At 47.9% G+C, this 26,375-nt stretch overlaps 1 protein-coding gene across 24 annotated transcripts in view; it reads right to left on the reverse strand.

The window, feature by feature from the left end:
* Plekha7 (pleckstrin homology domain containing A7) overlaps positions 1–26,375 on the reverse strand; it is a 183,300-nt gene that overhangs the window by 59,130 nt on the left and 97,795 nt on the right. For 23 of the 24 annotated variants that reach the window (XM_063279498.1, XM_039101146.2, XM_039101141.2 and 20 more), the window contains 3 exons: positions 10,100–10,183; positions 1,865–1,976; positions 1,074–1,178 (listed from right to left, as the gene is read on the reverse strand). In XM_063279498.1, the coding sequence (XP_063135568.1) occupies positions 1,074–1,178; positions 1,865–1,976; positions 10,100–10,183 (301 nt within the window). Of the gene's footprint in view, positions 1–1,073; positions 1,179–1,864; positions 1,977–10,099; positions 10,184–19,355; positions 19,974–26,375 lie in introns of those variants that run through there. The other variant, XM_039101153.2, reaches the window with a different exon arrangement.

The raw sequence follows: 26,375 nt of genomic DNA on the forward strand, positions 1-26,375 counted from the left end.
AGCTGTGAAAGGAGACGTATGACCGGACGCCAATGAAGGGCCTCTGGGGCTCCCCTTCTATGGGAAGGGCTCTTTGCAACCCCTCCCTCACAGTGTACAATACCTTGGAGCCCCTCCTACATAGCGCACAATGCAAGACTTTCTCACAACTTCTGTCAAATAGGTGTCATTGCACTGGGTGTTTGACTGGCCTTTGTAGATGCTGGTGGGTGACAGTGTGATGTTTCCCTCTGCAGATGAGGATTTCCTCAGGGGAGGCACCTTCTTATTTACCTCCTCATACCTGCCCTCAAAACATGGTGCAGACATAGCAAGCAAATGAGTAAGGGAAGGATAGGAGGAGAGAGAGGCCAAGAGACTAGTTCTGGACTTGGGCGCTCAGAGCTGGCTGTAGACCAAAGACAAAGTACTGAGGGTGGGGAGGGGTAAGGAAGAGACAGGGATGCAGGGGCTCCCACTACACAGATGTGGGGAGAGAAGGGGCAGGTGATGGTGCCACTGCACCTCCATTAGGAGGTGCTGCTGTGGAATCCTTGGTCTCTACCCTGTGCACCCGTGAGAGGAGTGATGGTTCCTTATTACCAAGACCCAGGGAAGTGGCTGGAGTGTGTGGCAGGAGAGATGAGTTTGGCAGATCTGGATTTCCACATGCTAGGGAGCCAGCCATGCATCCCAGGCAAGGAAAAGAAGGCATCTGTAACCAAATAACAAAGGCATTGGCACCAGGAAGACAGGTGCTGGCTGAGGGCTAGTGAAGCTGGATTCTGGCTGACTCATCCACTCACACTGTGGTCCAGGCTCCAATCTGCAGCCCCCTCTCCTCCATCTCCATCATTACCCCCACACCCCCAACTGACTAGCCAAGAGCACCAGGGACAGAAGTGATGAAGTTTAGGAAGAGACATTGCAACCCTTGAGCAAACAGCTCACTCATAGAAAAAACAAACAAACAAACAAACAAACAGGTTAGTGGGCAGGTTCTGCCCACTCTAAACAAATTCTGGAATAGGAAACGTCTCTAACTGTTCACAGCCTCCCGCTCGTCCACCTCAGTCCCACGTCCGCCTCCTCACCTGCTTGTGCAGCCAGCCCCTCACCACCACCGGAACATTAAGGTTCCTCCGAATGGCCTGGTCCCTCTTCCCAAAGCTGTGCACTTTGCTGCTGGACTTGATGATCTAGGAAAAGCAGACCTCAGTTCTAGCAGCAGGGACTTGGAGGGGCACATGCTTGTATTTTAGGAGGGCCGTTGGTAGTCTCTGCCATACTCTAAGTGGCAGCATCCTCCTGTCAGTGCATGTCCTTGCTGGCAGTATCCCTCCCAGCCAAACAGCAAGCCCCAGACACAGCAAACTTCCCAACTGGTCCACACAGAGATGTTAAGGGATTTTCCATTAGTGTTAAAGGCTGATGCTATGGCACCCTGAAATGAATCCACCTTGCAGTCCTTGACTTTGTCAGTTTCCAATACTCGGCCCCCAGTCTGGTTCACCTGCCTAGGTCAGTGATCCTACATTTTGAGCACAGAATTCTGAGCATTTCCTTTCCTCAGGCCTGTCTGTCACTGAGAGTTGCCGGGATCTAACACCATGCACATGAGAACAGAGGTGGGCTTTCTGAGCCCACTCCAGAGCAGTGAAGAATGCATTCAAGAACCAGACACAAGTGCTGGCTGATCAGCAACCACTTGATTCCCTGGAGAGAGGCCACCCCCTGCTCAGCATTCATTTCCTGATCTGTAACTGGGGCATCATTTCTCATGAGTCCATCCCACAGAACTAGTGATAACCCAATGGACTTCTGATTACAAAGGGGCTTGGAACAAATATGGAAAGGAAAGAAGAACCTGTGATCAGGAACTCACCTTGGGTCCAGGCTTGGCCTCCAGGGTGGACGTCGTCCCAGCCGTGGATGTCTCGCTGACCATGCTGGACGGTCTTTGGTTTCTCTCTTGCTTCGACATATGTGGGTGTGGCCTGCAGGGAGGTGTAAGGGAATCCAGTGAGTGTGCGTCAAGCCGCAGAGTGGGAGGCTTAGTCTGTGATCTGTTCTAGGTTGGAGCTAGTTGCTTGGCCTTAGAGTAACTCAGGTCCCATCTTTTGGAGGCCGTCTGATCCCAGATTGTAGACAGAAGGCCACAATATCCACCTGTCCCTGTGCTTCAGGACACCACAAAGATGACAAATGGACACATCACCACAGCCAGATATTCCAGAAAAGGGTGCACACCACACTGTCTGTGGTCCTATGGTACCCACGCGCATTCTCCTACTAGGATGTGCCTGGCAACTGCTCAAGGCACACAATACTCTTCACAGAAGGAGGGAGCCATCAGACCCTTATACACATACACCTCCACTTCCCCGACTCCCGAAAGAAGCTGCTTATAATTAGTAAGAAGAAATCACTTGCACACACATCCACACCCCCAGACATACACAGAGAATGCTTACATAAACGCCAGTGGGGCTTGCCTCCCAAAATAGACTATTCAACAAAGAGTCCTATTCTGGGAACACTCCATTTGCCCCAAAATAGAGCCACTGGAGCTATTAACCCCCTGTGCCATGCCTGGATAGCAGGAAGCCATGAAGTGTACGTCAAGCCACATGAAGCTTCCCCACCAGCCAGACGGCCAGAGCTTGGAGCACTACTCTAAAGAGATGTGGAAGAAAACTTCTCACCTGCCTTCCACTGAGCCCATATTTGTACCCGTCTTTCCCACACAAGACTGTCACTGCCTTCACCCAAGCTCAGTCCCTATCCTTGATTAGCATGGTCCATGACGGCAAGACCCTGCTGGCTCCACAATCTGTAGGCTGTCCCTGAGCAGAGAACAGAAACCACGGCGTGTTCCTTGGCTGCACATTGTCTGCTGCTCCAGTGAGCAGCAGGATCCAGGCAGGTGATTAGCAGGCAGACTACACTAGATTGGAGTTTCCTGCTTCAAGGGTGGAGAAAAATCACTTCAGTAGATGTAGCCGGGTTCCTGAAAGACAGAGCTGGAAGATCCAGGGTAGACGAAATTGAATGAAAAGTGGTCAGAAAGTCCTGTATCGCTCACTTGAACATGGAATGGCAGAAAAATTCTTGTCTTCACCTAGAGATTCCATGCTCCCTTCAGGTACCGCCATTGCTCAAAGGACAGGGAACTGCAGCTCCCTGAGTCACAGCAACACACTGCCCCAGGCGGGCCTCCTCGGCAGAAGTTGTGTGGCTACTACACTTTCCACCACAGCAGGCACCAGCTTCCCAATGGGCCACCCTGTGAGATGCTCAGCTGCTGCAGACGAGCTCCGCACAAGGCAGAAAGCTGGCTGACTCCTTACCAGCCAGGCTCATCCTGAATCCCTGCCCCTGGCTTCCATCCCAGCCAAAATGTTGTTACTGCTCCCTGCTCAGATGGGGAATGTCACCAGACTCAGCCTCTCCCTTGGCAGAGGCTGTGGCAGCAAGATCTCGGCATGGGGTGGGAAGAGGCTCTGTGAAGCTGCCTTGTTCTCCCTCTGCCTGTAAGCAGTGCAGCCAAGCATCCTCCCAGGACCCTGTCCTACCAGCTTTCCAGGAGGGACAGGAAGGAGAACTCTCGGGTTGCCTCTTAGGGTGACTGTACCTCTCCACGAAAACCTAAGACACAGCCAGTGAGTGAGACACGATAAAGGTGCTGTCCTCCAAGTCTGAGGGCCTGAAGTCAATCCCTGGGACCTACACAGTAAAGGTAAGAACTGATTCCTACTAGTTGTCCTCTGACCTACACAGACAGATAATAGACAAACAGATGGACAGAGACATACACACATCTATACACATATACACTTACACACACACACTTACACACACACACACACACACACACACACACATACACATACTCACACACATACGTGCCAACAAACATCAGCATACACATACAAATTCAAGACCTAAGAGCCAATCTCACAGAGGTTTATCTGTGATTTTTATCAAGTTCAATCAGCTTCCCTTTGAGATGCATAGAACAGGATTTTTAACAAAATGCACAGAAAAAGATGAAGGGGGATGCCCTGTAGTCCTGCTACCCAAAGCAAAAATGCTTTAACATTTATTTATGCCTGTCCTTTTTGATATGCCTGCTTTGATTTGGAGGCACATTTTAACATAAACGTTTCCCCGTCACTTTTCAGCTATCTAAATCACCTTAAATGAACACAACCCGTTTCATTGAGAGCTCCCCCATGCCTTCTCTACAGGACAATGCCAGAGAGCATTTGGATTTCTGACTGGCCCAGGAAACCCAGAAGGACTGAGCACTTGGCCTTTTTTTTTCTTTTGGCCCTCTGAATTTTATACCTTGCCCTGGGCACTAGCTGGCTGGGAGTCCTCTCAGTCAACAGCATGAGAATGAAGACAAGTTGGCCACAAGTTTGGACGAGAAAAGCGGACAGAGTTCCTGCTGAAGGAGCCAGCTGTAGAGAGATTTTGTCTGGAGAAAGACTGGTTATAGCCACAGCACTGACATTGAAGGGTGGTGGTGGGAGGCAGAGCAGAAAAGGAAAACTCTAGGGAGGTGATTGTGCTGTCTCTACTAACACTGCAGAAACAGATCCCCGTTCAGGCAGCAGCCCCCAACCCAGCCCTGAAAGAACAAGACACACACACAGCCCACGAGCCAAGAAACAGGGCCAGCCTTCAGAGGATGTTGGCCAGATCCTCTCACCATGGATGGCACTGAATGATGACTTTGGAAAGGACTGCACACTATTTACTAGGATTTACAACCAGTAACCCGCTTCACATCAAAACTAGATAGGAGAAAGCATCAAATCGTTTTCTCAGTTGGACGAAACACTGGCACTCTTGAGAGCTTCCGGAGCATTTAACCCCATTGATTTGAGCAACGGGAACATCCATGAGGCCTCCTGAACAGATAGGCCAGGAAACCCAGAATGAGGGAACAGGGCATCATTCAACAAAGGGAATTCAGGTCCATTTGCCTCAGCTCGGCTCATATTCCAACTTGGACAGGCATATTCCTCACTGAAGAGACTGGCAGGGCAGACCCATTGATCTTTCCTCAAGTCCTTAGCCTGCATGTGCTCCACTAAGTTTCACCCAAGAAACGTCCCCAGAAGACATACAGTTCTCCCATCAGCCTGCCCTCAGGCATACTGCATCCCACAGAGGAGACCACGGAACCTGCATGCTCAGACTATTAGTGTCCCTACATAAAATCCATTCACTGTAAGCCCGCTTGCCGGGTTTCTGTGCAGTCTGAATTCCCAGTACAGTGGGATGGCTGAAACAAAGACCTCCCTTTCCTTCACTTAAGCTACATGAATGCAGATTCTTTTACTGCAGGGGTGTGGGCTGAAGTTCAAAACAGTGAGCAAGACTTTGAGCTCAGCTGCCTCCTGTCAGTACTGAACAAAAGAAATGAAGACTAGACAAAATCAGCTGGGAGGAAGCCCATTGGAAAATGGCTCAATTCTACCCTGGCCTTAGCCATAAAGTGGTTTTCTCTGCACCTCAAGACAAAGTGTGCATGATCTGACAGGCAGGGCAAAAAACTGTAAGTTCTGGAAGCCATTTGCTCTGAGCACTGGCATGCTATCACAGCAAGACTTCTCCCTTCTGCAAGTCACAAGAGACAGGGGTCAAACGAGCTGTGAGGGACAGGGGCATATAATACAGCACATGGTGGGACAGTGCAGTGCCTTCTGAGTCCCTAAGTGCCAGGTGCTTTCCCTGAGTCCTCTCAGCTACACGATGAGCATGCTAGGTTTATCAACCTTGCTTTGTAGATGAGCCCCAGACAGACTTGCCTAAGATAGCAGCAGTGCTCTAAAACCTGGGCTTACTTCAGGGGTCTGAGGCAGGGGAATTGACAGTCCAAAGCTATAGGGTGAATTCATAGCAAGCCTGGGCAACCTAGTGAGACTCCATCTTACATAGAAAAGGAGAGCTTAGCTGTGGCAGGTAATAGAGGGCTCGCCTATGAAGACCCAGGTTAAGTTCCTAGCGTTGCAAAAATTAAAAGCAAGTTAAAAACAATGAACTGGGTGAGTCTGCCACAGAGCGATTCCCAAGCTCCAAGTGCCAAGTCCCAAGGTCTGTAAGACATAATTAGACCTTGCCTACATCAGCCACAAGGGCAACTCCAAACCAAGGGGGCCTGAGACAACAGGAAGGGCAAGAACAGAGATGACTGGATTTCAGCTGAGCTCTGATGTTATGACTCTTGTACGAGTCGGCTCTCTGTGCCTTAGTTTCTGTTTTGTAAAACAGGCTGAAAACCACCGCTCCCTTTGCAAGGCAGCTCTTACATGAAAACGAATTTCTGAGAGCCAGGAGGTACTGTAAGACCATTCCTGTGTCACCACTGGAGACCCCAAAACCTAAATCCCGTTCACAGTTTATTTTTATTATCGGAAAGCTCAGACAACTGTGGTTGCTTAGCAACACCTTACCTGCGACTTTTTTAGTCAAAGTATAAAAACTATAGCAGGCGTTTCCCTAAGTGGTCAAGGCAACAGTGGGAACTCAGGTTAGGGGAAACAGAAATTGATTATTAAATTTAAAAAAAAAAACCTTATTGGGCTGGGGATACAGCTGGGGGGGTGATAGTGTCCTTGCCTAGTATGGATAAGACCCTCAGTTTGATCCCCAGCATTGAAAAAAAAACTCAGTTAATGTTATCCAATGAATTTCTAGATAAATGGACCCCCAACTTCGGGCTGCGTGCTCAAGGATTCCAAAGACAAGAGAACTCAGCTGAGTTCTGCGTGGAGGGCTGTGACACAAGCACACATTTAAGGAGCACAATCTACAATGAAGATGAAGGGAGGGAGGGAGGGAGGGAGGGAGGGAGGGAGGGAGGGAGGGAGGGAGGGAGGGAGAGAGAGAGAGAGAGAATGAATGAGAGTGAATTAGCTCTTGTCCCAAAGAGGCAGGGACACCTACATATCCGTCTTCCCAGAAAAAGAGACGGAGACAGGCTGCCAACGCTTACCATCAACCCCCAACACCCCCGGGGGAGGCTGTGTGACGTGGGTTTTCAATGCAGCAACAGCAGCCTCATTCCATTACAGCTCACTATGAGCTCTTCCCGTCCCCCTCAATTCCTTAAAGACAGGCTGGAAAGGAGCCCAAACAGCACCCCCTCACCTGGCACAAAGACAGCCCAGACAACTGTGCCCCCAACCCTTGCCAGAGCATTGGCCTCAGAGTCCTCAAGCTGGACTGCCTTGGGCTAGTCCCTTACCCTCTCCAGATTCCATGACTATCTGTACAGGATGAGAGACATGGACCTCTGAGATGCTCCCATTGAAATCTGCCTCCTTCCAGCCTGTCTGTTCCTCCTGCCTGATCTACGAAGCAGCCACTGCTCTCATCAAACTACAGCATTTGTCAAATAGCAATCAGAGTGATTCCCAGACGGGGGAGGGGGAGGGGGAGGGGGAGGGGGAGGGGTGCAAAAGACTTGGACAAGAGGAGTCACAGGAAGAAAGCAGACTTCTGTTTTCGAACAACAGCTTCCCTTCCACATTGCAAAGCCACCACGGCTACAGATTTGGCCAGCAGAGAAGAGCCAAAGATGTGGGTGTCATGTGGCAATGACTGCATTCCCAATGTCAAGGCCCTTCAAAATACTCACACCAAAATCTGCCGCTAGGCCCTGAGTAAACTAAGGGACCCCATCCCCATGCCTCCCCTTACCTGTGACTGCCACAAATGCTGTCTGAAAATCCAGAGAGGAAAGCCAGTCAAGTTTCTGCATCTGCTTGCCAGGTGTTTGCATTTCTCCTCATCTTTTCTGCTGCCATGGCAACCAAATGCAACAGGCAAAGCTAGCCCAAGACTATCAGTGTCTGGAGAGAAGGTGCTGGTTTTACCAGCCACCACTAGCAACATACAAGACTCTCACAGGCCAGAACCCCAAGGGTGAGCATGGGACAGCTTCCTTCTGGAGCTGGAAAGCCCTCTCCTCACTCTCCTCTCTGGCTGCCAGCTTTTATCAACATGTAGCTATCGGAGGAGCAGGAGACAGCAGGAGATTCCCACCTAAGCCAACAATCTGCACCGGTCTCGGAGGAGTTTGTCCTGAAACCCGTAAAATAAAGGCTCTTCTGCAAAGGGGCCAAGGTTCAGTAAGGGACCAACCGCCTACCTTCAGCAAGCTCAGATCTCTTTTTTTTTTTTTTTCTTTTCTTTTTTTTCCCGGAGCTGAGGACCGAACCCAGGGCCGTGTGCTTGCTCGGCAAGCGCTCTACCACTGAGCTAAATCCCCAACCCCTCAGATCTCTTTTAGAGCTGTCTTCAAACACCACTCACAACATTACCAGCAATTCCAACCAATGTTTTCTTTATCCAAATACACAAATGACAAAATGGGAGAGCAGATAAAGCTCACTGGGCACAGGGAAGGGAAGGCTAAGTGAGGGTCCCCTTGGTGACAGAGGACTTCTGAGCTTCCAAAGCAAGTGCACTCTCACTCAACCCAGGCTCCACCTCCACATGAAATGCTTTGCAGAATGTGGGGATTGGTGTACACAGCCTGCTGCCAGCCAGCTGCCGTCATTGCTCAGGAATGTTTCTGTCCTCTTCCCTAAAGCTATCGAGCCACCCCAGCACTAAGGAGAAGAAAGCATGTCCTGTGCTTGAGGATCAGATATGGAAATCACATTCCTGGATGTTCCATGTCCCTTGTATTCAGGTAGACCAGTTAGCTACGGTGATAATTAGTTTTGTCAACTTGACACAACCTGGAATCACAAGGAGAGTCTAAATGAGTTGTTTATATTGGGTTAGCCTGTGGGCATGTCTACAGGGGACTATCTTAAGTCAACTGATTCAGGAAGAGCCAGCCCACTGTGGGCAGCACCATCCTCTAGGCAGAGAAGGTCCTGAACTATGTTAGGAGTGGAGAATCAAGCCGAGCACAAGCAAGCAATCATCATGCATTAGTTTGTCTCTGTTCTTGACTGTATGTGCTATGACTAGCTGTTTGACTTGACTCCCCCGTGATAACAGACTATAACCTGGGACTGTAAGCTGAACCAAACCCTTCCCTCACTAGTCGCTTTTTTGTCACAATGTTTTACCACAGCTACAGGAATAAAACTAGGACAGCCACAAAAGGCCAGACACATCCTGATAATTGAAGAAAACCAGAAAGCATCAGGAAGAGGCTTCAGAAGAACAGTACAGATGATCCGATCGTGAGCAAGGAGGCCCTGTAACAGTGCTGGAGAAGGGATCCTACAGAGGAGATGGTAAAGAAGGCTTGGTGTCTCTGAAGCAAAGATCGACTACAGCTAGAATCACCGTATCAGCCTGTGACTAGGGCTTTCTCTCTGAAGATCACTGAGATAAGCAAGGATTTGCTTCCTCTCCTCTGGACTCAGGCTTTGGGTTCCTACTTGATACCCCTAGAGTTTATGTATATGTATAATTATAGCAAGAGAGTAGGGTGGAAATTAAGTCAAACTAACATATGAAACGAAGAATGAAGAATGGAAGCCCTCTCTGCAAAGAAAAAAATGTGGGCTGTACTAAGACCCAAAGCTCACCATACTGGACTATACAGTTCTGGTCCTCTGTATAGAACCTCTGCCACTGAGCTGTGGATCTTTTCCCAGCTCTGGCCTGTTTCTACCCATGGAAAAGCTTTTCTCCCTTACTAAACTCTTCTATTACTGTGCAGTATCTCTGTCCAAATCCTTGCTCAGGGCAAGGACCTAGGAATTCCTGCAGGGGCCTCTGTGCCCAATCCCAGTTCTAAAATCTCCCCACAAGGTGAGAAGTGTAGTCAGAGCATGCTAGTACACAAGGGGATGTTTCAGGAGACAGGGAGTTTTAGGAGGCGCTGATCATACCACCAAGCACATCCTACAAGCATCTATCCCTGCCCACAGCATCTCCCCAGACGTGTGAAGACAGAAATAAAACTCTTCTCACTTTGAATCAATGCAGCCACTCCAAGCCCCCTCTACCTGACACAAAACAAGCAAACGTAAACAGTAGAAACAGCCTAGCAGGCCAGGTGCTGGGCTCATATCTTCACGCTTTGGGGCTCTACTGCCCAAGTACAGAGAACATTAAGAAAAGAAAAAGTACTCACTCCTCCCGCAGAACGTATTCACTGTTTTCTGAAGAAAACTGTCCAGTCACAGGATGCCTGAATGTTGTAGTCTGCTGGTTGTGGCTAGAGAGAGGAGAGATGAGAAGTCAATGAGGGGACAACAAGGACAAAAAGGTCAGTATGCCCAGGGACCCTGGCCATCAAACATTCCTCAGAAAAGGGGGACCATGGCTGGCTGGAACTCACTACACATGTAGCCCAGGCTGACCTCAAATTCATACTGATCCTCTTGCCTCTGACTCCTAAGTGTCCCGTTGGTCTTCTTCTCTGAAACAGGGTCTAGCCACATTTCTCTGGCTGCCCTGGAACTTCCATGCAGACGAGGCTGGCCTCAAACTTTGGACAGCCCTCCTAATTCTGCCTTGTATATAGTGGGATTGCAGTGGTATGTCACCACACCCATGAAAATACAATACCTTAAAGACAGATCTCACTAAATTCCAGTACGCTGAAATATTAAAGGGAGGGGGGAAAGCCTTTAAGATAGTACAAGCTGATGCAAGAATGAAGTAAAACGGGCAACGCTCTCAACAGCTTCTCCAAATTGTATGCATGCTAGGGAGAGAATGCTAAGAATTAACCACCCACCCTGCGGGTCCTATCTTCTTAAAATTCTTCTCACTGCTACCAAAGGTCTTCAGTTCACTGAAGGGATAATAAACGTACGGGCATGTCTCTGCAACACGACCCGACCCGCACGGTTCCAACACACAGGCACCTCCATCGCCCCTTTGAAGTCAGGAGGGGCCGCTTCCTTGCCACGCTGACAGATTCGGCCAGTGTGTAGGTGTTTTGTGTGCTGACAAAGACTGCCTGACACTTCAGAAGATGGGGAGCTGGCTCTGGAGGCTGCTAGCTTGTTTCACAAATAAATCAATCTCCTTTCTCAAAAGAGAATGTGATGGATTGAGAAAGGATTTCCCAAGAACTAAATCATAGTTGCGTTCAAATTTTTATAAAAACAACAAAAATCACTGGTAGCATTATTATATTTCTGGAAATCTCCTTCCAAGGTAGTTTGGGAATTTTTTTTGGGGGGGGACACATGTACCAGGGCACACATGTGGGGGTCAGAGGGTAACTGTCAGGAGTTATTTCTCTCCTACCATGTGGATGGGTCCCAGAGATTGACCTCAGGTCATCAGGGTGAGTGGCAGGCGCCCTTACTTGCTGAGCCTAAGTTGGCAGTGATTTTTCTACATATAAAAATATGTTGCTTTTTCAGTTTTTATATTTGATGTTAACTTTCTTTTTTTAAAAAAAATCTTCAAGTCAATTTACAAAGTAAAGGTCTCCATTGTGGTTTTAATACCACATCTAACTGACATAAGAGAAACACTTTCTTCCGATGCCTTCACTTGATTTACTGAGAAACAGAGCCTGACATATGGACATAATCTTTCTCATAAAACTTGCCTGCGTGTGAGGCATTGCTGTGGGTGCAGGGGCACAGGGGAATGAAAGCATCCCTAGTCCCTGACCCCATGGTGCTTCTCTTTAGACCCAAACTCTTCTGATGCTGGATATTTTAGGGGTTCCCTCCTATTATAATCAACGCCTTTGAGCACAGATGCCCCCTTGACCCAATTCAAATTATTTCCTTGAGTTAAAGTCGTTGAAGTAAAATTACTAAATCAAAGGGCATGGTCCCTTTTAAAAGCTCTTAACACAGGCAATGAAGATCCCTTTTTGGCTGTCACAGCCAAATAGATCATCTCAGTTTAGTGACTTTAAGACGTTAGTTTCACCCCCTAATTGAGCACTGGGCCTCTCTGGAGATTAGTATATCTAAATCAGCATAGCACAAAGGTTAGAAAGACAATTTCTAACAGCCTGAGATTTCCCTTACTCTGCCCTAGTACCTGAAGTAATCTTAGCACTGGTAGATCTGGCAGCCCTGGTCCTAACAGGCCTTCAGTCCAGGCTGCTTGTTCCTTGACCTCGCCCCAGAGACCCACCCCTACCGAGCCTTCACTCGTCCTGACAGCTGGCCTCTCAATTCCTGTTCCTACCCAACCCACGGAATCCTATGACCTCACCAGGCAGGCAGCAGCCTGGGCTTCCCAAAAAAGAGCTTCCCAGTTTAGGATGAGAGTAGCCCCCTGCAGCACCTGCTTCAGACAGCCTTGCATCACAGTCAAGGCTTGGACCTTATGTGCACATAGCTGGTTTTACCAGAAACACAAACCTAAGTCAGTCCCATTTTCAACCTGGGAGTGGGGGGAATGTCTTGTTCACGGGAGAACAATTAAGCAGCAACACCCCTCACATCCGAAGCTCAGAAGCACTTTAGAGTCGGCAAAACATTTGCTCACACATCTCAGCTGTCAACACATCAGCCCCTCATTCTCTAAGTGAGAAAGCAGGGTGGAGAAGGTGAGGGCTGTGTACAAGACAACTTCAGAGAAGAGTGTTAAGACGGCATGAATCTAGGTTCTGATTGTAAATCCCATGCCTTCTACGTGATCACCTGTTGCCCCCTTCCCTTAGGAACTGGAGACTGGCAGCTTCCTTTCTGCGGGTTAGAAAGCCCTGTGGGCAGAGCATCAGAACTCAATGCTTACCTTCACCCACCCCATCTCCCTCGTGCCCAGGGCCAAAGTGCCAAATGATACTTGTATGGTGATCAGTATACCCCAAGCAGTCTCTGGTCCTATCATAAGATCACCCAGTGGACCCTCTGGTAGACAAAAGCACAGGGCAAATCTTTTACGTGCCTGGAGCAGATCCAGCAGGCAGTAGCTGCCTTTTCTAAACACAACATCAACCCTAAGGGCAACCACTCTACTCCCCACAACCCAATGCATGTCATCAATTGTCATTCAGAGTCCCAGGTTCCAGAATCCTGAGCTACAAGGTGCTGGTGCTGAATTCAAAAGTGCAAGCACTCTAACACTAGAAGGAAGATGAGTTAAGTTAAAAAACAAAACACCCAAAACAAACAAAAGAACCACGGCTGTTGCCTGATCACATGTAGAGCAGCTCCCCACACTCTCTTCTGTAATACTCACGCTGCCCTTGATGCCAACAAGGCCAGCCTCAGCATCAGCCCTTCCAGCTTCCGACTGCTCACATTTAGCAATTCCTGACCAATACTCTCAGATAACCAAGGTGGTCAGAGGCACAGATCACGTTATTTCCATGATACAGATAAGAGAAATAAGGCTGGGGCTGGAGAGGTGGCTCAGTGGTTAAGAGCGTTGACTGTTCCTCCATAGGTCCTGAGTTCAACTCCAGCAACCATATGGTGGCTCACAACCATCTGTAATGGGATCTGATGTCCTCTTCTGGTGTGTCTGAAGACAGTGACAGTGTACTCACATACTGTGTGTGTGTGTGTGTGTGTATATATATAATATATATATATATTATATATATACACACACATATATATATATATATATATATATATGTAGAGAGAGAGAGAATGAAGCTCCAGATTATGAGATATCAGAATTTAAAATAAAAATAAAAAACAGGACATCTCCACTAAGAAAGGAGACAGACCTGCAGGAATAAATGGTCCTGAATGCTGGGGTGGTGAGTTCTGACTGAACGTACCTAGCTTGCTCCTGGCAGAGCTTCTGGCTCAGCACTCAGAACAGAAGGACACGAGTAAGGTTCCTGGACTATGCTGTTCAACCTGAGACCAGTAGGGCATGTGCTGTCACCTGGCCTGAAGGAGAAAAGCAAACCCCACCAGAGGTAGACACAGTCTACAGACACAGTCAATTACTGTGTTCCCTACACAGCTCCAGGCCCACCACTGCCCAAAGAAGGCTGGATGGCTGTTAAATCAGCTTGGAAACTCCAAGTTCTCTCACGCTGTTCTCCAAGTTCTCTCCTTCTTTGGACCTAAAACTCTAGTATTTCCTGATTCTTAAACCCACAAAGTCGCACGTCCCATTACCCTGACTCAGGAAACAGTTTGCAGGCCTGTCCTAACACATCCCTGAAATACCTGTTCCGAAACTTGACTTCCCACCTTCTTACCTTCCCACCTTGCAGGCATGGCCCTGCCAGGAGCCAGGCAGCTGGTTTCAAGGGAATAGAAACTCTCCTCATGCAGGAGTTTCTGCTTCGCTTTAGGCTACCAAGAAAGCAATCTGCCAAGCCATTTAAAACATAATCCAGTCCTCTTTCTTAAAATGCCGCTCTGACCTGAAGAGTACCAGAGAGCAGAGGGTGGGAGAGAGTGAGTACCCAGGTAAGTAAGCATGCTTCACAAGAGCCCAGGGTAGGGAAGGACCATGACTGGCTCCAAAGAGGTGGGCAGCAAACGCAGAGCCTTGATAACAGAATCCAGAGAACCATGGAGAACCAGAGAACAGCTCACGGGAGCTTACCCGCACCACAACAAACTGGGCTAGTGGAGGGTGGAGGGCCTGATAGTTTCTTGCAGTTTGGGGAAGGTGAATTTTTCATTCATATAGAATGAGCATAGCCAGTATGGTGGTGCACACTGCTAATCCCAGAACTCAGGAGGCTGAGACAAGAGGATCCCTGAGGTCGAGGCCAGCCTGGTCTGCAGAGAAAGTTCTGAGGTGGTCAGGACAACACAGAGAAACCCTATCTCAGCAACAGCACCCTCTGCCCACCCCCACCAAAAAAAAGAATGAGCAGTGACTGATTAGTTAAATATCCAATCAGTTAAAACTTCCAATTATTTATCTAGCCACTTTTTTTCTTTAACGCAAGGAGCTCTGGAAAGCCATGGAAGATGCTTAAGAAGGAATAAGATCATACTGCTAAGCGCAGCTTCCTGATGGTCGTGGCATTGGCATGTGAAGTGTGACAGATGTGCTGTCAGCACTCGGCTCTGTTCCCAGCTATAAAAAGAAGAAACAGCTTAAAATGTAAGGAAAGTATCTGGCCAAAGTCAGCAGGGGCCCTCATCAAGCATGCTGAGCAGAGCCTGTCGGTCCCCTGTCCCCAACCTTCTAACCCTTCCATGTGCCTCCCAGAACACTGTAGAAGAGTCTCCCTCAGGCTAAGGCTGATTTCAGCATTGCCTCCGGGCTTAAGGCACATTTTATCTTTGTCCTTAGTGTCTCAACAGAACTAAGGATGGTGGGTCACCTGATAGTGCTCTAGTAAATGCTCAAAACTGAAAACTGAAAACTCCAAGAATGAGAAGTTGCCTTCCCTACATCATCAGCTCTCATCTGGGATACTCAATGGAGAGGAGGTAATCAACAGGAGAAACTATCTTCAAGGGCTGAGGACGCAGCTCAGTTGCTGGGCAAGCGCAAGGCTGTGAGTTCGATCCCCACCCCCATAACCAAGCTACGACGGTGGCCCACACTCAGGAGGTAGAGCAGTTAGAAGTGATCCTCGCCTTGTGTCAGAGTGAGTTCCAGACCAGCCTGGACTAGATAAGACTGCCTCCTTGGCAATGCCTCAGCGATTCCTAAGCTCCTTTGGTTTATTTTACTTAACACTTTTACTAATTTATTCACGTAACAGAAAGTGTCACCATAATGTGGCGGAATGGTCTTTCAAGTTTGCAGAGTTTTAAATAAGCCACTGTTGACAATGGCTCTCTGCATACAGCCCTTATTCCTGTAGCCAGGAAACCCTGGTTTGAATGGGCCAGTTTATGGTCCCATCCAGTCCCCCAAGGGGGAGCTATCCACTCAGCACTAATCTATCTCTTCCAACACAGCCACTGAGAACCAGTCAGCCTAGATGTTCAGAGCTGGGGCTGGGTTCAAATTAAAGCAAGCTTGCTCTGCTCTTCCAAGCCTTGGTTCTGGCATTACGAGTGGGATCCTAAAATGTTCCTATGAAATGTAAAGAAGGGTTAAAAGAAAGGGGCATAAAATACAGAAGGTGCTCAATGTTTAACCTGACTGAGGCTTGACTATGGTAACAATAAACAGACATCTAAGTTTTAACAGAAGGAGAATAAGCCCTCTTTGCCCCAAAGCAAGTACTTTTCCAATAACGATGTCCCCAGACACCAGAGTTTTCTCTGTTCTCGTCTATATCTTAACTTCTGCTGTGATACACATGTAAGCACTCCTGGCTTCTTCTCAGAGATGCTCCACATTCACCCTCAGCTTTCCACTATCTTCATCACCTGCCTGGCCCACATACAGACAGTCCCACTCCATCCCCACTCAAGGGATTGAACCTAGGGCCTCACAAACACGAAACAAGTGTTGTGTCATAAAACTGTGTTTCCAGCCTGCTTTTTACTTTCTACCTTGAGACGGGATCTCACTAAGTTGCTAAGGTTGGCCTTGAACTCATGCTGTGGCCCAGCCAGACGTTGCATTTGAGATCCACCTGCCTCAGCTTCTCAAGGAGCTGGGATTACAGCCTTGTAAGAACCAGGCTCGTCTTCTGTCTCCTGTAGCCTTGGTAACAGCCCCTAAGCACATCCTTTGCTTCTTCTACCTCAGCTTTTGTGACTTCACCAGAAGCTCTCGGGTCTTTTAAGGTAAGAGAGATTGCAACAGGCTCAGTTCACCATGCACAGTGAAAATACACTCCTTGTCATGGCTTATAAGACCCTAGAAGACAGGCTGGGGCAATGGCTCAATGGGCACAGTGTTTGCCCAATGCACATAAAGCCCTGGGTTCCATCTCTAGAACTACATAAGCTGGCACTGTGCACACAGTAGGTGGAAAGAGGATCAGAAGTTCAATATCATCCTCAATTATGAGAATCTCTTTCAAGCCAGAGCAAACCTTAGATGATATGACCCCTGCCTAGCAGCAGCCTCTTCAAATACTATTCTGTCCCTGCCTACCTCATTTCCTGAACACTCAGGCCTTTCTTACTCGACACCCTCTGTCTCTCAGTTTGCATGCTCCTCGCCTGTGTCCATGGAACTTGCACCTTGTACTTTAGACCTGGGCAGGGCTATCACCACCTTGGCCCTTCCCACTGTCACTTCACACACCAGCCACTTTCCAGTTATTAACAGCTGTAATGTCTCTCACCTATGTGCACGTGTGATTGCTGTGAATTTCTTTGGCTAGCACACAGATCTGGCCTGTCTTGTATCAGCCAGTAGAGGTGTCTGGCACCCAGGAGGTACTCAGAAGTATTTCTTGACTCAGTGGGTGAGGGAAAAAAAGGAGGGTGTGGGGGTGGATTCTGATCTTCAAGTGATCCTTCAAATGAGCTGTCTGAGCCTGCAGAAACCCAAACTCAGGTAAGAGACAAGAACCTAACAGACACGGGCCACCAGGATGTAGCTACCTCCTACTGGCAGAACAAGAGACACACACCAGAAGCCTCTTCAGGCCCATGGTGAAGGTGCAGAAAGGCAGGAATCCAATGCCTGAGAGGAAACTGTTCAGTGGCGAGGACATTCGGGGTGGGAGCACATCGCCTCAGTCTCCCGTTCATGAACAGATGTGGGGCTAAGCTCAGCTCAGGGACAGCTGTGAAGGCTCTTGCTGTGTTCTCTGCTCCTCCACCAGTATTTCTCCTCTGCTGTTCACTACCTGCCAATCATAGAGCATGGGCAGAGGGATGCTCATCGAACCGTTACCTCAACAGCCTGGGAATGAACACCAGCCACCTTCAAGAGGCTGTGCAGAGCCTATCAATACCTCATAAAGTCCCAGAGACAGGTGATTGGGCCAGGGCTCCCTGGCAAACAATCCTCTGCCAGTGCTGGAAATACCCACCAGCCCTGGGGAGCCAGAAACACAGCAGTGCTGGGCTACTAGCACCTACACTGTCCACATCTGTCTCATGCACACCCCAAACTAGGCGGAACTTGAGTCCAGCCAAATACTGGGGCACCCCCTGAGGGTTTCTGTGCCAAAGGACACCAAGGGAGCCTGAGCGAGACACATCGTGACTGCCAACTTTAGAAAGAGGATTTCTCCATAGATCAGAGTAACGACTTTGAGTAGGATCTAGAAAGCTTGCTCTCTCCCTCTCCCTCCCCTGCACCTCTCTCTCAGGTTATAGGTTTTCAGATCTATTCAGTGGCCATTCCATTTGTAAAATACCTCTCTCCCAAGCAAGCCACCTGGCTGGCTGAAGCCTGCCTGCATCCCAGATCCCACAAAGGGCTGCATACTTAGAATTCCACCTGCTGAATAGGGAGTTTTCATTTTGGCTTCCTCTGATCATGAATGAAAAGATTAAAGACAAACTCCTACTAGAATGAGGAAATCAAATGCAGACAGCCCATCCCCTTTTGGAAGGAAGTTTTCAGAGGAACAAGGTAATAGAAGCTGGTATCAGCCTTGTTAGCAGTAACTCCTCAAAACCTCTCAGGGCTCCCGTTTTCTCATCCTGGGCTCCCCATCAACGGAGGCCACCCAGGCAGATCAGATCGGACACAGCCCAGAGTTCAAACCTTAGCTCTGCCTTTCCTATGCATGCATGACCTGAATTGAGTGGGTGAGTGCTGGGCTTATCTGTCGACAGAGGAGATAAACCAACTCTGCAAGGTTATGAGGAGGTCATTATGTAGAGACCCGGGAAACACTTCAGCATTTGGGGCCTGCTGAGCTTTTCCTGTGCTGTCTCTAGAACTGCTCTTGAGGTGCCCTGCCTTGCTCTGTGTGGCAATTCCAGCAGGAGAAGCCTCCAAAGACACAGGCCCAAGCACACACTCTCCACCCCCCCCCACACACACACACCCCAGACCACTGTCAACATCTATTTAAAGAACTCCCTGCCAGACAAAGTAGTTTCGGATCAGCAGGCACCGTCCCTCAACCACACCCTTGTTCCTCAGAGGGTCTACCGCTATGGTGCAGAAACTACGGGCCAAGACAATCCACCTCCCGGACAGGCTGAGCTCAGCCAGGAGCACAGAGCCTACAGCTGTACTGAAATTACAAGGGAGACGTCTTCAACCTCAGATCACTCATTTATAATTCCACTCAGTGCTTCCCCAGGCTGGTGACTTGGCAGCCACTTGAGAACACAGGGCCAGGTGTTATAAGAATCTCCCAGGCAATGAGGACGTTTTAGGTGACCGAGGTTCTCCTCAAACACCCACCATCCGCCCAACCCAGACTGAAGTTCAACAATAGTACAGGTAACTTAAAACACAAAGGACCGTCCCTCCTCATCTGCCAACAGGCTACTGTCGTCCGGAAAGACATGAGGGAGATAAGGGTTCAGGACACCTTTGTCCTACTTTTTCCTAATTAAATGGCATTCTTGCTGAGGAATGGCACTCCTGGTCATTTGAAACTTCAGGAACCAAAATATATCACACACTGAATCCTTACAGACCCGCACGGGACTCACCTGTTCTCTTCTTGCAGACAGGCCCGCACTCGCTTTGAGCCCCATGTTCAGAACTTTGTCTTTCCTGGTGGTAGTGTGATGAAACCTGCACTCTCAGCTCCGGGCTGACTGAGAGGAAGGCTCCCAGCTGCCTACGATTTCTTTCTCTCTCGATTTCAGCTCTTCACGGCTGTTCCCAGGTGTTACAATCCAGCAGTCGCTCTGATCCTGCTCATTCATTCTCCTTCCTCTCCACACCCCAAGCAACACCAGACACCAGGCAGGAACAGAGCCTCAGCTGAGTCTCCACCCCCTGTGGCCAAATGGAAGGAGGATGCTGGGCTGTACACAGCCAGGCAGGCAAGCGCTATAGGCTATAGGACCCAAGTGCTGTTCTTGGAGCCTGGGAGGCTGGCTCCCTCTAGCATCTGGACATAGCCTAACGTCTATAATGTCAGAAAGAATCATCCAGTTAGTTCCTCCCTTTCAGCACAGGACTAAAATCAGCCATAAAACCAAGCCTCTTCTTCGTGGAGAAACACTGCTGCCATGACCACCTACCTGCCTGGTTTAGCTCCAAGGTTCTTTCAGAACTTCCTGGGAACGGCTACGGCTCCTTCAGGACAAATCTTAACCAGGAAGCTTTTGCTCCCAAAAGAAGTAGGAGGAGACAGAAAGAGAAACTGATACTGAGGTCACAGACCAACAGTGGCTTTTTCGCCTTAACCTACATAGATCTACTGATCACAGGGAAGGTGAAATACCTCCACCAGGTTGAAGGGGAGAGGGAGGTTGTAGGGGATTTGGTTCTTAGTCTGTTTAGAAAGACAGTTTTTCTAAAATTTGTAACTGTTACCATTTTAAAAGCTTTGTTGCTGAAACCTGGGTTGTTGCTCCCCCCTTTTTTTTCTTTTTAAAATAGTTTTAAAGTTTTAAAGGCCTTCCAAGTTGTAAAACAGAATGGGAATCTGGCACTGAAAAATGAAAGAGGGGCTGGAGAGATGGCTCAGTGGTTAAGAGCACTGACTGCTCTTCCAGAGGTCCTGAGTTCAAATCCCAGCAACCACATGGTGGCTCACAACCATCTATAATGAGATCTGATGCTCTCTTCTGGTGTGTCTGAAGACAGCTACAGTGTACTTATATATAATAAATGAACAAATAAATCTTTAAAAAAATGAAAGAGTAAGCAACCAATCCTTTCTAAGATGTGTCAGGCCCAAAGGAACTCTGATCCCCAGACTCTGAAAGGCAGTCTAGATGTCCAGAGATGGGCTCAGCCCAGACTTCTGGAGGACTTCTGGAGGTAGGATAAGGGCCAGCATTCCTCAGGAACTTGGGAAGCCAAAGCTTTCTACAAGAAGATACCCTCTACCAAGGAGTCATTTCTCTACATACTGCAGAAGGGACAAATGGCTATCCGTGGTACCCACTGGCACATCAAAGCATGCTGGTTGTCGGGCTCCCTCAGTACCACATCTAGACCTTCTCTCCTCCCCTACCCTCAACTCCCTCCAGCTCATGGGGATTCCCTTCCACCAGCCACTTATTACACTGCTAGTCAGTCTCTCTCTCTCTCTCTCTCTCTCTCTCTCTCTCTCTCTCTCTCTCTCTCTGTGTGTGTGTGTGTGTGTGTGTGTGTGTGTGTGTGCGCGCGCACTCTCGAGCGTGCATGCGTGTGTGTGTGTGTGTGTGTGTGTGTGTGTGTGTGTGTGTCTCCCTTGCTATTCCCCCCTCTCACAAACAGCCCTGCCATGTTCAGTCTGCTGGCCACATTCTGTCTACTTCCCTTTGTCCCTGCTCTGGATTCTTCCTGATGCCTCTGACTGTTCTCTGTCTTTTGTGTGTACAATATAAACTGCTCCATAACCACACCATGGAGTAGTCATAGTCAGTTTATACATGGTGCTGCTACAGACAGCTGGTGCAGGAAGATTCTTTTTTGAGGGTGCTCCAGTGAATGGTCCCAGACCCATCCACATGTAGGCAGCGCTAATTGGACTACATGGATTATCTAAACAACAACAAAAAGACATTAAGCTGGGAGGGGGCATACTGGAGGGAAGACAAGAGGAGTTGGAGGGCAGAACAGGAAGTAGATATGATATTTTATTGTATCCATGAATTAAATTCCCAAAAATAAAGAAATTTTTTAAAAAAGTGTGAGTAACCAGGACCCTTTCTCATAATTGTCCTCCTTGACAGAATGTTTTTAACTACAAAAGATCATAATCAATCACAAATCAATTGCTATGAAGACTGAATTAGCCTTACAAGTCCAAACCCCATAGGGTTAATACTTATTTGGTCCTACTGTGTGTTTAGCACTATGTGTACTTTGGGGACAAACAACAATTACTGCATAATCTGCCCCGTGGTACAGGCACTCACATCCAATAGGACAAATGGATGTGGTCATCTGTGCCACATACCCAGGTTGGAACAAGTGCCCAGTGCAAGCTTGAGACATGACTATCTCTAGAAATGGCATTGTAAAGACAACACAACAACCTTTGAAGGTAAACTGTGCTCTCTCCATTTAACAAATGAAGAACTCAGAGCTGAAAGCAGCCCAGAGCCCTTCTACAACCACATGAACAGAATTCAAGTTAGTTCAAGTTAGTTAGTGCTTAGTCTTCCTGCTTACACTTCAGGCTAAGGTCACCTCTGCCCCAGTGCGTCAGATGCCAAGGAGCCAGTGGAGGAACAGGAAGTGGCCTGGACTTAGTCAGCAGGCATCTGGGCTTAACCCTCCATCACCAGGAACACCCTAAACAGAGATCAGTGACAGGTATTTGAGAGCTAGAAAGGACACACAGAGACTGCCTCCACTCTGCCCAGTGGCCCTGCTGTCCTTGCTGCCAGATCAGCTGTGCTGAAAACCAGATTTCTTGCACTGCCTCCCCTCCCCCACCTCGCCTCCGCATCTCATGACTCTATAGGCCCCAACTCCAGCCAGATTAACTGTCTACCAGCTCCAGTCACTTAGTCGTTCCCGCCCCTGAGCATGACTGTGGCTATCATCTTTTCTGCTAAATTCTGGGAAGCCTTCAAGGTCTGTTTTCTTCTAAGTGGCCCTTCCTGGTCACCTTAGGCCTAACTGACTCCTGAAGGCTTAGACTAGAGTGATATAGTTCCCAATTCTTATTTTGCTTTTCAAAACATACTCAAGAACTGTATATTCCAGAAGGGTATGAACCAAAACCCTTTTCCTGCCTCCAACCCACTGGCCAATCTGGCCAATATTTGTGCCAGATAAATCTTTGTATCATTATTGTTGCTTTCATCTATGGAATTCTTAGGCACTTAAAACTCTACCTGGCCAGTGAAATAGCTCAACAGGTAAAGGTCCTCACCACCGAGCCCAACTACCTGAGTCCGATCCCTAGGGTTCCATAGATGAAGAGAACTGACTCACATAAGTTGTCCCCAGACCTGCACGCGTACACGTACACACACCCTACCAGACACATAGCAGGCATTGCATTCTGATGACTGTGAACTACTATATCCCCAGGACAAGTTTTATTTGAGTTCCAAGGAGGTTAAAAATCCAGTGGAATTTTAAAAGCCAAAAATGTCATATATATATATATATATATATATATATATATATATATATATATATATATATGTATGTGTGTACATATATATGTATATATATGTATATATGTATATATGTATATATATGTATATGTATATATATGTATATATACACACACATATATACATATATATACACAGACACATATATACATATACGTGTAAATAACCCAGGTCACCCTGGAAAAGCAAGCACTGTTGCAAGGCTGCCAAGCAGACCCACCTTCAGTTCGCTGTGGTCGCCACCACACCCTCTGCTCCCAGGGTTGACTTGGGAGCCCATCTGTCATCGCTAGCACACTCCCAGCTTTTTTCACACTAACCTCTTTATATCCATGGCTCAGCCAGAATGAGAAAAACAAAAGACAAAGTCTTGGTTTGAGTATTTAAGAAACAAATGAATGTAGAGCTGGTGGGCGAGCCCTACCCTCTGAACTTGCGACACAAGGCTGTCACCTACAAAGCTCACAATGGAGTCTCTGAAAAATAATCTAATCGAGCTTTAATTAAGTTTACAATTCTGTGCTAGGCCAACTTCATAGCTGTCCTTAGCCATATGCCTTAGACCTCGGGCTGGATGTATCTGCTGGGGCGCACAGCACCAATACTGACGAATGGAGGCTTTTCTTTAGCAAGTGTGTTTAGGAGAATCTTGCATGAGAGGAAGAACCAGAGGAAGAAAATTGGCTAGACATTTTCCTTCTTATCAAGCAAACAGGTAACTAACTTATACACACCTGTCATATTGTAGAAGAACCGTTTAGCGACTACTGGGAACTCGCCCTTACTCTTCCCTGCTTTGGCAACAGCACAGCTAAATCCAGACCACCATGCTCTTCCCCACCGAAGAGCACCCAGCAAACTGCCACCAGCATCATCCCTAAAGAATCCAAGAAGAGGTTGTAGTGGATGCCACTCTGATGACAGACACCAAAAGTGACCTCAGACATGGACTGAAAAGCATCTCTGAGACCAAGTGCTCCCTGGGTAAGATCACTCACTTCCCCTAACACCGAATATGGCATTCAGAGCTCAGGCCAGAATGTAGCCCTTGACAAATTGGTCCCAGGTCCAAAAAGCCACAGGAAAGTTGGCCCTACTAATGTGCATTCAGAATCTTAAAATTCTCTTACTAGGTGACAAGACCTGAAAGATCCATTTACAGCAATGACTGTGGAACCAGTATATACACCTCATTCATTCACTCAATACATAAATATCCGAGAGCCACCCGGTGCTGCCCTCCTCTGAACAGTGAATAATGGAGTCAGGAGTGTAAGCTCACACCTCATACCCTCCCAAAGGGGAACAACAGGAAGGCTGTTTAGATCCCCACAAATGATAACCTGACTTAGTCAAGAGCAGCAAATTCCCCATTTATGAAGTCAAATTGGGCCGACTTGTTTTCTTAGTAGGGTTACCCCTGTCTTCCAGAAATCACAGTATTCGAACTTTAGAGGGCCAGAGAGATGGCTTAGTGGGTAAACACACTCCTGGAATCCGCACGGGTGGAGGAGGAACAACTCCTGCAAACGGTTCTTTGGTATCCATATACAGGCCTGGAATGACAAGCTACACACACACACACACACACACACACACACACACACACACACTAAACTTTAAAACTGTAATTTTTTAAAAGACAAAAGATTTTAGAACTGAAATCTACTCAGACTGACCTCATCCAGTCTCTGCTCCGTAGATAAGGAAACAGGCCTGGGAAGGTTAAGAGAATGGCTGGAGGTCACAGAATTATTGAACCACTCACAGTAAGAGCAGTTCCTGAAAACAGGATTCGAGGGAAGCCCATCCTACTTTGGTTTTAATTAATTTCCTGCCTTAAACAAGATCCATCTTCCAGTGTCTCATTTCTACTCCCATACATGAAAAAGACATTTCAGAAGTGGGAATCCCTGTGTCTAGTCTCAGGACTTCATAAGAACTGCAGAAAGGTAGATCTGGGTTTGAGGGCCCTTTAAGTGCACACAGGAGAGAAGTCACAAAGGTTACACATCCAGAGCCAAGGAATGCAGAGAGGCCAGCCTCTGCCGTCAGATGCAGCAAGAATCAGAAGCAGAGACAGAACCAAACCTGCTGACCTCTGACTTCTGACCTTCACAATCTTAAGACAGGAAAGGAATAAAACTCTGCTGTTTGAAGGCTGTTGACAGCTCATAGAACACAACCTGCCTTAGTCCTACAGTTCTAGAAGACTGTAGATCCAATTAGTCCAGTTTGGAAAAGCTACAGAGTCACTGGACATCTGAATTCACTTAACACTAGGACAGAGTCCAAAACAAGCAAGGTTAAATATTCTTACAATTTTTTTGTTTGTTTGTTTTTTGTTTGTTTGTTTTTTGTTTTTAGAGACATGGTTTCTCTGTATAGCCTTGGCTGTCCTGGAACTCGATCTGTAGACCAAGCTGGGCTCAAACTCATGGGGATCCTCCTGCCTCTGCCTCCCAAGTGTGGGGAATTAAAGATGTGTGCCACCCAGCTACTCTTACATTTTTAACTGGTCAAAGCCCACTCAAATATCATGTCCGACTCGGGATCCACACCTATCAGCCAGGTGGGAAAGCTGGAGCCAGCACAGAAGATCGGGGCCAGGACTGTGAACGACGCAAACAGGTTCTCATTGCTGAAAGAGCTGGAACTCTCTGTGGCCTGGGAAGACACTGGGCAAATGACTACCAAGATGGCTACAGTTTTACGGTCAACTTGACACAAGCCAGAGTCATCTGTAAGGAGGGAAACCTCAAATGAGAAAATGCCTTTGTAATATCAGGCTGCAGGCAATTCTATAGTGACTGATGTGGGAGGGCACAGCCCACTGTGGATGGAGTCACCCCTGCACTGGTGGTCCTGGTTCTGTAAGAAAGCAGACTAAGCAAGCCATGGGGAGCAAGGCAGTGAGTAAGCAGCACCCGTCCATGGCCTCTGCATCAGCTCCTGCCTCCAGGTTCCTGCCTACATGAGTTCCTCTCCTCACTTCCTTTGGTGATGAACAGTTGATGTGAAGTATAAACCAAATGAACCCTTTCCTCCCCAAGCTGCTTTTAATAATGGCGCCTGGTTACAGCAATAGTAACTAAGATGGCAGTTATCTTCCATGCTGGAAGGACTATCAAGAAGTAGAGTTGGCAGGTAGCATTCTTGTTACAGTACAACTAAACAAACTTTTAAAAAGTGTTCTGTGGTTTGGGGGGGTAGGTGGGGGTGGGTGGGTGTGGATAGCCCAGTAGTTGAGTACTTGCCTAACAATCATAAGGCCATGGATTCCAGTCCTCAGCTCTGGAGAGTTAAAATAAAAATAAAATGGAGTAGGAATCCAAGACTGAAACAGGATATTGGATGGGGTCCCAGGGAGACAGACTCTTCAAGGGACTGAGTGACAATGTCAGAATAGCCTCTGACTCACTGACTATCAGATCT

Source organism: Rattus norvegicus, chromosome 1, assembly GCF_036323735.1.
Source record: "Rattus norvegicus strain BN/NHsdMcwi chromosome 1, GRCr8, whole genome shotgun sequence".
NCBI classification, from domain to species: domain Eukaryota; kingdom Metazoa; phylum Chordata; class Mammalia; order Rodentia; family Muridae; genus Rattus; species Rattus norvegicus.